We start from the raw sequence: 14,405 nt of genomic DNA, 5'->3' as shown, positions 1-14,405 counted from the left end.
TTTATTTATTTATTTATTTATTTTTGCAGTTCTGGGCATTGAACTCAGGGGCCTGTGCTTGCCAGGCAAGCGCTTATTCTGAGCTATCTCCCCAGCCTTCGAAAAATATTTGGAAGGCATAATTACAAAGAAAAAGATCCCTAAACTCATAGTGAGCGTATGAAATGGGATCTACTACTGCTTCCATTCAGGTTGAAGAAACAGCAGAGGCAGATGCGAGAGCGTCGCCTATCTGGGGCTGTGCTGCATGCCCGCAGCCTCACTGACACCAGAGCCTGTGGCAGGAAGATAGCGAGTTTCTCCAGCCTGAATGACTTAATGAGACCTCGCCTCCGAAACTTAATTAATTAACTAGCTAATTAATTAATTGAAAGGGCTGGAGATGCAGTCAGTGTGGCAGCCCTGAATGTAATCTGCTTTACCACTAAAAGATTACAATATAGATTACATAACTAGAAATGATTATTTTTCACAAAGGTCATTGGAAAAAGCCATATGTGGAGAAAAATAAAGATAAGTCTTTATTTCACATAATGAGCTAAAAATATTGTCAGATCAAAAAAAAATGAATGAAAAATATAATTTTAAAAGTTGTGAATATACAAGGGGGTATGAGCATTATTTGGAGCTATACAATTAGACTCTAAACAAAATACAATTAGGAAAATTTCTCAAAAAACTGAATTTTGAAGTTTATTAAATTGTGCTACTAGAAGGGTAGGTATGCATGTATCCCTGTAATATAACATTTTAAAAATGTCTATATATGCTAATTTGTTTCACTTATAATAATAATTTATCTTAGTTAATTGAAAAGAAAATTTTCGTCATTATTCGTTTTTTTCTGTAAGAATCTTTTTGGTTTGTTATGTACTGAGTAACTACTCTGAAGATAAAAATACACAGGGTAATAACTATTACACTTATTTGACTGAATAGTTTCCTTTTCTCATAAAAGAGAAAATACATTAAAATGTCCATGTGCCTCTAAGAAAATTAGATGGGAGTCACAAACTAGGAAAAAAAATGTTTCAAAAACATACTTCAGACAATGGCTAATACCTTTAATATGCAAGTATCATTTAAAATAAGGGAAGGAAAAATGTTTAAGTTTCTAAAGGAAATCTGATGAAAAATATCAAGAAGAAAAATGGTAAGGCTATGGAAAAATCTCAAATTTTTCTAACAATTAAGTAATATAATATAAGTACATCATTTTTCTCTTCCTGTCAAAATATATGCTAATGAAGAGATCTTGGAAAAATCCATTTTTGAGATTGGTTTGCCACAGTACTTTTTTTTTTTTTTAAATTTTACCTTGGCGGAACCGGGGATTGAACTCAGGCCCTTGCACTTGCCAGGGAAGTGCTTATTCCATGGAGCCACATTCCCTGCCTTGCCATAAGTATTTTTGACCAAATAATCCCAATGCTACAGACACATTCCAGGGACCAAGTCAGTATAGATTTTAGCAAGCTGATCTTGGTATGATGTTCATCAAATTATTACTTATAAGGAAGGACCTTTAAGGTGTGGCTAAATTATAGTACTTTTACATGATGGAATGTTATGAAGCCATTAAAAAATCACTTTTTAAAATAATGTATTATTATTTTGAAGAAGTTATATGCTAAAATGCTTATTATAATTGAAAAAAACACAAAATTTTATAACCATAATATAGCTCAACTTCCTTTTTTAAAACTCAAATATCAATACATTAACTGAAAAACAGTATTTTACTTAGATTATTTTGTGAGAAAATATGCCTATACATAACGTGTTACATAATGTAATGTAACACATTAAGATAAAACTAACGTGTCTTAGCACATCTTTGTAGGAGTAAGAGAAAATCTGTTGATGTGATCCAAATTCACTATGTTAGGTGAATGTCCAATGGCTAGGTGAATCATTATAAAAACAATTTCTCCTAAAGAAGGAGAAATTCAAGACATTTGTAGGAAAATGGATGCACTTGGAAAACATAAAATAAATCAGATACACAAGCTTAAATGCCATCTGGGTACTTTCATTTGAAAAATGAAAAATTTAAAGTGAAAATAAAGAGCAAAAGAAAACACTAATAAAAGGAAATAGATAAGATCCTTTACAAATGAGAAGGGTTCTAAGAGACTAATAGGGTGGAGGAAATATAAAAAGATTTAAAATGTGTCATACACATGTACCAAATACCCACACTGGATGTGAACATTACATGCCTTAACCATAGCAATAGCAATAATAACAACAATGATGAACATGGGGAAAGGGATCTAGAGACAGGGAGGGAGGCGGGAGAAAAGGGGAAGCTGTAAAAAGAGTATCAAGATGTTATGTACAGGCACCTACTTCCCACGATGGGTGTAAACTTTCTGCACTGCAGACATGTAATAATAAAGTAAAATTTTAAAATAAGCTGTCTATACATACATACCTATCATCTATCTATCACATTCGTTGAGGAAATAAGAAGGTTGGAAGGATGTATCTCAAATTTTTAATAGTAGTCATGCCCTAAAGACCAGATTTAAAATAATTTTATATTTTCCAAAATATATGCTGAATACAATTAGGCAACTGATAGGGTTTTTAAAAGCAAAGATGTGGAGCTGAGAAGGTATTTAATGGCAACACTTCAGAACTGAGAAAGGTATTTAATGGCAACACTTCAGAACTTCCAGGTGCTTACTAATTTGTGTGAAAGAGTGAGCTTGTTTAAGACAATGGCCCTCAAATTTAATTGGCTTCTAAAAAACTAGATTTACCCTCTATTTTATCTGCTTTTCTGAATGGCTTAAATCTCTCAGTATTCTGCAATTTTTAGACAGGAAAGAATATGCTATCTGAGTGGCCAGCTGCATTCAAGAGTGGCAAACGGTGGTATTTCGATCACCTGTTGGAATGTACCTGATTCCCTTTCACTTGTCCACATCTGAAGGAATTATATGAATAAAGGACTTGGAGCAGTTAGGCACTGCTTGGCTCTCAAATTGAAATTTACTTGACTTTCGTGTTTGGGCCTTCTCTTTCCAGATTTATACTGACATTCTTTTAAAGCAAAACTGGCAGATATAACATAGTGTATTTTTTAAATAGCAAGGAGTAAAACACTGTCGAAGCCCCCTAAGGAGTTTAGGCTCCAAGAATCCTGGCTTTCCTTAATTTCCTGCAACCATGTTGTTCTCCATCTACCCACCCCAAGCTGAGATGAGGGCTCATGGAACTCAAAGAAGAAAAATCTTGGCATGTCTCCATGTCAACAAAAACAAATAATTAATTTGAGCAACCACTCCCACTGCTCTCAGCAAACAGAGTAGAAAGCAAAATATGTTCCGATGAAGTACCTCATTCACTGGGGCGAGAAGAGTAGCTGCCTTAACATAACCCATGCATGAAAAGAAGTATTTATTAGTGCCTGTATAGGGCAAAGGAGTCTGAATTTAAGAAATATGGAAGAAACATCTAATACCTGCAGCCGAAGCACAAATACATGTCCAAATTTCTCCAAATAACATGTAACAAACTTGCAATGGTTTGCGTGTCTTGTTGTGGAACAATCACACATGAAACACTGCACAGGGCAAGCTGCCAGCACACGTTAAGTGTTGATTATTGCTAGTATTCTTCCACCTATACACACATTAATAACCCTTCCTTCACTTATCTTCTAGCAAAGGAGGCTCTTCGTCAAAGCTGTCAATGTAAGGTGATTGTGAGTAATAATTCGAGTTGGATGCCGGCTGAAAAAGTTGTCCTGGATAACTCAGTGACGTGAGCATCTGCGCAGGAGCAGGAGAGGTGGACGGGAGTCGCCCCCCAGTTTGTTGTCTAGAAAGTGAAAAACGGTGATATTTACACACTGAATAAAGAGATATCTGGACAAACTGCGAGAGAAAGCTGCCACTTTCCTTATTATAAGATTTCACTTAGGTTTTACATATATTTATGGAGGCAAGAAATAGCCTACTTCAAATTTAGCTGTAATCCAAAAGAACAAAATAACTGGTTATGACAAAGCTTACAGAAGAACACTAACCCAACCAATAGAGCTGAGCCTGCACAATGACACTGGGCACTACCCTCATATTTTCAAATTAAAGCTCTTTAAGGGCAAAGCTGTGTTTTTAATTCGACTTCACAAGAAAAGAAACAGTGGCTCATGGGCACTAAATGGCTCGGTCAGTGTCACACCACATCTGAGCAGGAGCGGCAACTGAACCGCGGGTCTTCCAGCAGCCTGCTGTTGTCTACACATTGCAGCTCCGCCATGATGCTCATAGGCTGTCACCAGTGTGTCCTCCATGGCCTTCTAGAAACAGCAACTAAAATAATTTTACTAGTGTAGTCAACTCAAAGAAAAAAGTATGTGCATAAATTTAACACAGTCTATAAAGAAATGCACTGTCTGTTTCTGGCTATTCCCAATTAGTACAAATGAGTTATCCTTGAGTATCTCGTAGAATGTACTGCATTGCCAGCTCCTAAATCTCTCTTCTGAAATGTGTAATTAGTTTTGCTAAAACATGATATTTCAATACCTCTTTGACTGTGTTTGCTGTTGGTTTTGTCATTTGTGTGAAAATTTTGAAAAGTATTGATCTCTGTAAATTACATGCTGCTAGTGGTAGAGAAAGGAAGAATGGAAAGGACAGTGTGTGGGTTATTTGTGCACAATATAAACTTTTACTTAAAGAAAGGAGAAGAAACAAAAAACAGCCTCTTAACTGGTTTAAGATTGTTTTCCTATGAACGGCCTTTAACCTAAACTAAATATGCAGTCCAGCACTGTGAATAAGGGAAGTCCTTTCCTTGTTCCCTTATGTTAATATATTTTAAAAGTGGTTTTTAATGTTATCCTTTTGACATTAGTCATAATATGAGGTCTAAGCATAACTTATTCAAATTTATATGTCTGTAAACCTGCCAAGAAAATAACTTATTTTGGTAAATAATCCACAGAGATAGGCAGGGATATACACACTTAATCATTACTAACTGAATGATAGTTCGCTAAGGGTTGCAACCAGGTGTGCTTCTTGGACCTTCCAGAACATACTGCAGTTGTTCATTTAGTCTTGTGTCATGATCACAATCTTGTTTCTTCAGCAGAAAAAGCACAACATCAAAAGAAACAGTAGAAATGAATTATAAGAACCTAAATGCCTTCTTCTTGGCAAAATTCTCCTGGTATGTTCTTTTAAATACATATCTTTATAGAAAAATAAGAGGCAATTAAAGATGACTCAACGGACCAGTGGCTAAATGAGGCTGTCATTGATGTACTTGTGCAGTATCATCATAAATCTTACACAGGTGCAGCTAACCAGGCTTGAAGAAGTAGAACTGTCATAATTACTGCTTGCAAAGCAACTTCTATAAATTAGAAGACTTCATACGGGTACTCTGCCAGTCTCACGTCCCAAGAGAAAAATGCATTAAAAATACATATACGCCCATCACCAGCCAAATCCTGTCACCTATTTTTCCCCCTATTACTTTGTTCTTTCATCTAGTAAAACTTCTCCAACAAGAACATGGTTTATATTGTCTTATTATAAGAACATAATTATAATTTCTTCACCACTTAAAAAAGAAAATTTTTAAGATTTCTCTAAAAAGAAAGCTTAAAAATCTTTTATTTATTATTCTTGACTTTCATAATTATCTAAATTTCTCTATATCTTACGACTTCAACTTTGTATGCACTGGCTATAATATTACATCTCAATGAATAACACCCAAGCAATACAAAGTAATCTCATTAATAGGCTATACTCCCACCTGGAAAACTCTCCAAATACTTATAATTCTCATATTTTAGATCTTCTCTCTGAAACTGCTTTGAACAAGCATAGTTCTAAGCACCTTTCTCTACCAGTCCCATATGTTTTGGTATTATCCTTTTATAATAAACAGCATCACAAGGAATGACAAAGACAAGGAGTTCCTTATTGTGAGGGGTGATCTAAAACTACAGTGAATACTTAAATAAAAATTATATTGCAGTAAAAGACATTTGTTATTAATTTCTGTCAGAGTGGTACCCTTCAGTTTGAAAATGAGAGGGGAAGAGGAGAAGAAGAGGTTGAAGAGGAGGGGGGTGAGGGAGAATCAGAAACTGATTAATTAGTTATAAATGTTCTCATGATTCCCATATTACTGTATCTTTTGCCAGTATAGTCATCCACAGGATTCTTAATGATTTTTCCTGGATGACTGAAATCTTAGTTTGATTTGGGATGCACTTTAACTGACCTATTCATGATATGCATAAGACACAAGATGTTTGGAGTTCCTTTGATGTACATAAGAAAATCACTGACCTGACCTCATTTTTATGTACCGTATGAAGCTACTACAGCAATAGGCTTTCCTACTTTTGGAGGCTTGCAATGTGGTATGGAATTGGTCACTACATCCAAATCAATGTTTGGGACAGGCTAGGCCATTCTCCTTTGACAGTGTAACATGAGCTTCCTTTATTTGGTTTTCTTCTATCTTTTATCATCTTGATTTTGAGGAATGGATGCTATGAATAGTCAAAAAATAAGTGAAAATTGGATTGAGTGGCTGGGAGAAGGAAGCTTTCATCCCTGAGTCCTTGCTTAAGGAAAAAGCTTTGTCTTTGTCTTGTTGAATATTTTGTTTACTTTAGTCTGAAAATGTAGGTAGTACTGAAGTACTTATCCCATCTGGAAAAGAGAATTAATAAAGTAAATAGATGTGTCAAGGTGACTAGTTCTTTTTTATAAAACAGGAGAACAGACATGAAATAGCCTATTAAATATTTTCCATTTTAACTATACACTTAGATTGACAATCCTAGAAGATAATGTTCACACTATTCACTTTACCTCAAGCATATTTCCCTTATTTCTTTATCTTCCAAAGTGTAGGTTGTAAATGGGAACCTCATTGACAGGATTTGATACAACAGGAACATAGTAAGGATGTGAATGAGTTAAAATTCAAGATATTTAGCCTTACTATTTGTACTTAGATTATGCACTCATACCTTTTCCCTACCCTTTGGATGTCTTGTTCATTAAGAGAAACTTGTGAAAACAGCCTCCACCTGCTTCTAAGAAGAACCAGATAGTGAAAGCAAGTCTGCATTTCTCTGTGCAGGGTAAAGCATGATCCCCTCTACCACTGTATCTTTTATTTGTTACTCTCTCCACCTAGAGCTCTGAAGGTAATTTTTCTATGTTTAATAATAACCTTCAAGAACTAATACATTTGAAATATGCTATAAGTTCAGAGCTTATAGCATATTTGGCATAGGCCTTTTAAAGTGGTACAGAAACTAGACATCCTAATTTACCTAAGATGGTCCAACCTATTCCTACTACACCAACATTATTGTCAATAATACATATTTTATACGAAAATGTCTTTATGTTACAATAAATCATATACTCATCTTCATTAAGGGCTTATTCAAGGAATTTTAGACTAGAAGGCTAAAACCATTTCTTATTTATCGATCTTAGAATGTTTCTTAATTCTCTGTGGCTGGCTTCTCAGATGCAACATGAGAATGAGAGCAGGACTTATGTCATAAGGTTGTTGGTGGACCCAGTGATTTAATTTATATAGCTCAAACAGTTTTGCTAATATGTAAGAAGAGATCAGGAAGTATTGGTTACTATGAGACTTCTTCTGACCCTTCTCCTAATCCAGTACTTTGATCCACAAAAGAGTAGGCAGAAAAGCAATTGTGTAGCCAGGCACAGTAAGGTGAAGCAACTGTGGACAAGGAAGCGTCAATTAATCTTTAAATTCATATTCATGACATTTAAATCATGGATTTATTTGTTGCACTCTCTTACATATTGCCCCAATTATTCTTTATGATAATGCCATGAACTGTGTATTCTTAGTATGACTGTTTTAGATGGAGGCATAGAATTAGCTTTCCCAGTGTCACAAAGACAACCAATACAAAAGCCAGAACTTTAACCAGTATCCTCACCTTAAACACATTATACCAAATACTAAATAGACATGTGTTAAATTCTTTAATTATTTCATTTATATTCAAGTTGAACTTCCACTGAAAACAGCTGGTGTGTTTTGAAATCTATCTTGTGTTGCTTCCAGCCTAATACTTTTCATACTGCCTGTATGTTCTAGATGTATATTTAATTTTAAAATTCCCCAAAATATAGTCTTAAGTTTTGTGATGAGAAGACTGGATTTCATCCTTAGCTTTGGATTTGAACTGTCCGTAATTCGTGACTCAAAACAGATGCTCAATAAATGTATATTAAATTTGATGAAATCTGGCTCTCAAGCACTGTCTTGGAAAAAAACCTTAGGTACAAAGAAACTGTTTTATGTTTTCTAGCACTTGTATTTGGAGTCCCTGTCCAGTGCTATTCTGAAAAGTAGATAAGACATTAACTTGGCAATGGTCCTCAAGTTATAAAGGACATTTATTTAGAACTGGATTAATTTCTCTCCCCTTGTAACTTTTGGAGGGACTTCACTGACACATATTTCAGAAGTATACTACAGAGAACAGTCTTCTCTCAAGGATTCCTCTTTACCTGGAATCCCTTCCAATAATATTAACATCCCCCAAATTAAAGCATATGTGCTCAATATATAATAATACTTACTCCCCAGCTCCGTAAAGATTTCCATAGGCACCAGCATCATTATAGCTCTGCTCCTGATCATCAATAGTGTAATTAGACTGGTAGAAGTCACTGTCAAGTTGCCCCAAGTTTGACATCCTGAGACAAAACAATAACATTTTTTACTAAGCTCATACGTCAGTATATTTTTGAGACAGTTATATAGATTAACTGATAGTGTGATTATGGCTATAATCCGGACCCAGAACAAGGACTTATTTAAAAAGATAAATTAAGTACTGCGGAAGGATATGAAAATACAAGCTAGCAGTTCATTAACAAAATGTGCTATCTTCAACTACTTTTTCTGAAGTTTTCACATCTTCAGATGGCAACACTAACTAAAAGGGCTTTAATCTGGAAGAGCTAACATTCTAAAATATTACCAACTATTTTGGATAGTTTTACATATTTAATAGTTCTAGAGAAAAGTTTAAAATTTTGGTACACATATGTGAAGTTTTCCCTTAAAGGAAACAGCTGGTTATAATAATAATGCTGTTTGAGTTTTATTTTTCAAGAGATTTAAAGTTTATTATCAACCTTTCTGCTCCATAAAATAAAACAAAGTACACTAATCTATTTCCTAGTCCTATTTAGAAATATGGAATAAGTGTTTTGAACTTTTTTTTTTTCCTTATTTGCTCAGGATGCTGCCTCAGGGCTCCTGTGTAAGTTAGAAAAAAAGGACTTACTTTTTTAGTTCTACACACTCTGCAAAGTTTGTACCCATTTCCAGTAGTGAAGAGAAATGTGTGCCTTGACTTAGTGCAGAAACAGCAGTTGAAGAAAGCTATGAGACAAGCAGCGAGGGCAAGGGTGCTATCTGGGCCTTTCGATAAAAATTAAAAAATAGAATGGAGACTTTCAATTAAAGAAATACCATTAAACTTAGCACTGCAGTCTTTTTCTGACAACCTTTTTATTTAAAAAAATAATCAACTAGGAGCAATCCATATAATTATAATCACACGATACTACCTATAATGAATTCCAAATGAAATTACATAAGCAGCCTTAATGTTAAGAGCCTCATTAATCAGAAATGCTCAAGGAACAATTGTTAAATATATCAAATTCGTTCAGTTCTGTCAAAATACAGAAAGCTTTTCTAAAATTAGATGCAGCAATTCATATATCTGATTTAATAAATCAAGATTTTTCATTAGCAATGTGCATGAAAGTAGCTATGAATTATTTAAACTAAAATCAGAACTGAGTAATAAATCTTTTAACACCTTATAATTTAGAGAACTTAAAATTTAATAGTATAACTTCTCAGTCCATAAAATTGTTATTGTAAGGCATGGAGAATAATTTCACTGGAGAATTCACTAAGTTTTCTTAACATGAAAAGCTTTATGTAATATGAATAGTGGTATTATATAATCTAGCTTCATATTTTATTTAAATGTCATCTTTGAGACAAAAAGATTAGATGAGTTTCATACATACCTTTATATATTTCACATGGAAAGCTCCTCCAACTAGTGTAGCTTTACTTTGGAAATCTAAAGCAAATCAGTTGGTGAAAAGATGACGAGACGGTTATATTTATAGTTTTCTAAATTTGTACACTGACATTCTGAACAGATGCTACAACCAAAAAAAAAAAACCTACCAATAGCCAAATACAGTATCTTATAGCACTTTTTATAGTCTACAAACACAGAGAATAGTGTACACATAAATTTCATGCAGAAAAAAGGAGATTCAGTTTCTTTGTATGTTCATTAAATTTTAAAATTAGAACATTTATTTGAGGCAAGTAGTGGAAATAGGCTCAATATTCTTCCCACTTCTGTAATGCCTAACCCAGATAAAGCCTCATAATAATAATATGTGGTAAAAAAATCAATATGTGGCATATGATCTTAATATGAAACTCTTGGCACCAAAATGAAAATAGGGGTCTGGTCAGCTTTCCAAATTCTAGGACAAAATGCTTGACTCCCACAATTTACAGGATGAACGGTGTGATTTCATTCACAGTTTTAGAGATTTTAGTCCATCGTCAGGTGGGTCCAAAACAGAAGCATCAGAAAGGAGTGGTGAAGCAAAGCTGCTTGGGTCATGGCCGCTGGAAAGCAGAGCAGCACCAGAGAGGAAGAAGCCAGCGGCACACATATTAGTCAAGACTCAATCTCCATGACCCATCCACACACACCTGGGAGCCTGCTTTACTGACCACTTAGGCAAGTATTGAGCTGATCAGGTGGACAATCCAATTTAATGGTCACACAGCTACTACCAATTTTACCACATCTTCAACATTTAATTTATATGAGCAAACTTTAGCCAGACTGGTTAGCAGCTGTCTCTGATTATTTTCCTGCTTGTTATATCTCCAATGGAGGTCAAGACAGATAGACGTAAGGAAAAAGTTCTGTCTCAGTTTTAGTCCAACCCTACTTTTTAAGGTAACCAGTAGAAGCTCTTTAATTCATCCCCAAACCAGAAAGCTAACTGACTTGCCTCTCTCTGCATCACTGTCACTGTCACTGTGGTTTTGACTCTGGCACACTGACTGATATTCTGAATTTTATTAGGGTGTGGGGTTTTTGAACTTTATATAAAACTTACAGCTGGATGTCTAGTACTCCTGCTTAATACTGATTCTTCTTTCTAGTTACTTGAAAATCTCTCCATATCCAAATCTGCGGTAGCTGGAATTTTCTCTTTAAAGGCAGATTGTTCAACATTTGGAAAATATAAACAGAAGCCAAAGGCAAAATGTAAAAGAGCTTTTTCCTACATTGCTTAAAATATTTAAAATCTGAATTTTTTAAATCAGAGCTGCCCTTTCTAGGTCATAACTCAAATAACTGTAGGTCACATAGCATTTCTGTTTACAAACAACCAAAACACTGAGAAACAAATTAGGGAAACCATGCTTTCCACAGTAACAACAACAACAACAACAACAACAACAACAACAACAACAAACAACGACAAACTTAGGAATACATCTAAAAAAGGAGGTGAAAGATCTACACAGTGGAAATTACAGTACTCTGAAGAGCACTTCAGCTAATGTAAAGATATTCCTTGCTCATGAATAGGAACAATCAACATTGTGAGAATGACCATACTTTTACAATTGTTACATAAATGCAATGTAATCCCAATTAAAATTACCATTACTATACCTCACAGATATAGAGGAAATATTCCTAAAATTTGTCTGGAAACAGAAGAATAGAAAAAGGAATCCCATGGGCTGGTGAGATGGCTCAGTGGTCTAAAGCACCTACTTAGAACAAGCTTAGCAAAGCACAGGGACCGCGGTTCAATCCCCCAGCACCCAGCCCCGCCCCCTGGTGGGCTGAGCTGGCCACACACACACACACACACACACACTCACACACACATAAATAAAATTAAAAAGAAAAAGGAATCCCAGACAACAAAGGAAAGGCAAGAGGCAGGAAAATTCATGACCTGAAATTATGCTACAAAGCTACTGTGATAAAATCATCATGGTATTGTTACAAAACCAAAACATTGTAGACCAATGGAACCAACTAAAAGATATGGACCAAAGTATATACAAACTCAGCCACCTTATCTTTGATAAAGAGGTCAAACATGTTCACTGGAAGAAATATGATCTATTTAATAAATGGTGCTAGAAAAACTGGTTTTCCACATGCTGAAGGCTAAAATTAGACCTATGTTTCTCACCATGCACTAAAGTCAAAATGGATCAAAGATTTAAATATTAAAATAGAAACACTAAATCTACTGCAGGAAAAGTAGGTAAAAATCTTGAAGATATAGGGTTAGGGAGAGAGTTCATTAACAAAAACCAAACTAAACTGCATAGAAAATACTTAAAAGCATCAACAACTAAGATTTCATCTTATAGAAAAGTTCTGTACCTCAAAAGAAATCACCAAGGGATTGGAGAGATAGCTCTGTGATCTAAGCACCTGCCTAGCAAGTTCAAGGACCTGAGTTCGCTCCCCAGTACCACATGCATGCCAGCCCAAGAATCCTGGGCATGTTGGTACACACCAATAATCTCAGCCCTGGCGAGGCTGAGACAGGAGGATCACTACAAGTTTGAGCTGCACAGAGAGACCCTGTGCCAAATAAATAAATAGATAAATAAATAAATAAAAGATATCACCAAGAGAGTACAAAGAAAACCCACAAACTGAGAAAAAAATTTAGCTGACTGTCCCTCAGACAAAAGACTTCTTTCTGGAACATATAAATAATTTTAAAAATCAGGCCACCCAAATTCAAAGACCCAACCCAAAAATGGGCATCTGAGATGAATCTATAATTCTCAGATGAAACAATACAAATGGAAAATAAATATATAAAAAAAGTTCAACATCATTGGTCATTCAAGAAATGCCAATTAAAACAAAACTGAGGTGCCATCTCAATCCAAAAAGAATGGCTATCATCAAAAAGTCAGCCAATAACAAATGCTGGAAGGAATGCGGGGAGGGGAAAAAAAACTCTTCTCCACTGTTGGTAGGAGTGTAAACTGGTACAATCACTATGGAAATCAGTGTGGATACACCTCAGAAAACTAGGATTAGAGGTCCCATTCAATGCAGCTATTCCTCTTCTGTATATTTTTCTAGAACTGAAAACATTAGACCACAACAATAGATGTACACTCATGTTTATAGCAGCATAATTTGTCATAGCTATAAATTGGAAACAACCCAAATGCATATCAACTAAGGAATGGATAAAAAAGATGTGGCATTTTTATATAAGAAGAACAGAAACAGAATATAAGAAATAGAGCATTATTCAGCTATAGAAAGATGGCTGTTGGTAAATGAATGGAACTAGAGATCATACTCATAAGCAAAATGAACTGGACCCACATGTGTAAAGATAATATGGTCTCCCTAGTATAAGAATCTGAAAAGTTAAATAAAATCTGAAAGGTATAATGGATACCATGAAAGGGAAAGAATCTTTTCCTAAAGAAGGACCAACTGAGATGAAGAAAAGGAGTAAGAAAAGAAAAAAGGAAGGGGTAAAATGTATATTATATACACAAGATAGTTTGGATAATTGTACTATTGATTTCTACTGGACTATTGAAAGGAACAGTTAATACTTTAATTTTTTTCTTCTTTTTAATTTTTTTGACCAATTTTGCATGTCTGTATCTGGTAATTTGAGCAACTAATTTGAAGACAATATACAATATAACAACTACTGATTAATTTCTATCATTTTGTTTATTGAAATTCTGTATCATTTCTAATGTTTTTTGCTAAGTTTATTCTCTTTAAAATAAAATATCTACTATTAAATAGTACACTATAAATTCTAATATTAATCTTATTATCTATGTAAATTTTACACTGTTTGTGAGTGTGCATTTTTCAATATAGTTTCCTTCAAGAAAAACTGGTTTGATTAAATGAGCTGCAAAAATACATAAACCCAAAATAGGCTACAAAAATGAAATTAATCTAAACCCCAAGTGAACAATAAGACTGAATGATGTCAACTTCCTGAGAGGTACAATAATGGATCATGAAAACACATGCCAGAACACGTTAAAGCCACTTAGAATTTAACATTATACCTGCAGAAAACTGTTATGTTTTCCATTAACAGATCACCTAAGTTTATATTTTGATGTGAAGGATAAAGCTTAAGTCAATATTATATTCAGTTAGTGCTCTCAGCTTATTATATTAGTTTACTTTTAAATATCTGTTGGTTCTCTGTGATCAAATACAGAACATAAATAGATTTTAAGTTTGTAAGAACGTT

The 14,405-nt window shown here is 34.5% G+C and overlaps 1 protein-coding gene across 1 annotated transcript in view; it reads right to left on the bottom strand.

Annotated features, from left to right (window-relative positions):
* Yipf7 (Yip1 domain family member 7) overlaps nucleotides 1-9,422 on the bottom strand; it is a 20,513-nt gene extending 11,091 nt beyond the window's left edge. The window contains exons 1-3 of the mRNA XM_023706981.1: nucleotides 9,341-9,422; nucleotides 8,628-8,744; nucleotides 3,664-3,831 (exon numbers count right to left, since the gene is read on the bottom strand). Coding sequence (XP_023562749.1) covers nucleotides 3,664-3,831; nucleotides 8,628-8,744; nucleotides 9,341-9,378 — 323 coding nt within the window. The 5' untranslated portion in view covers nucleotides 9,379-9,422. The remainder of the gene's footprint in view (nucleotides 1-3,663; nucleotides 3,832-8,627; nucleotides 8,745-9,340) is intronic.
* Between the last annotated feature and the right edge of the window lie 4,983 nt (nucleotides 9,423-14,405).

This window comes from Octodon degus, unplaced genomic scaffold (genome assembly GCF_000260255.1).
Source record: "Octodon degus isolate 3935 unplaced genomic scaffold, OctDeg1.0 scaffold00277, whole genome shotgun sequence".
Taxonomy (NCBI): Eukaryota; Metazoa; Chordata; class Mammalia; order Rodentia; family Octodontidae; genus Octodon; species Octodon degus.
This window is presented reverse-complemented; position numbering and strand designations above follow the sequence as displayed.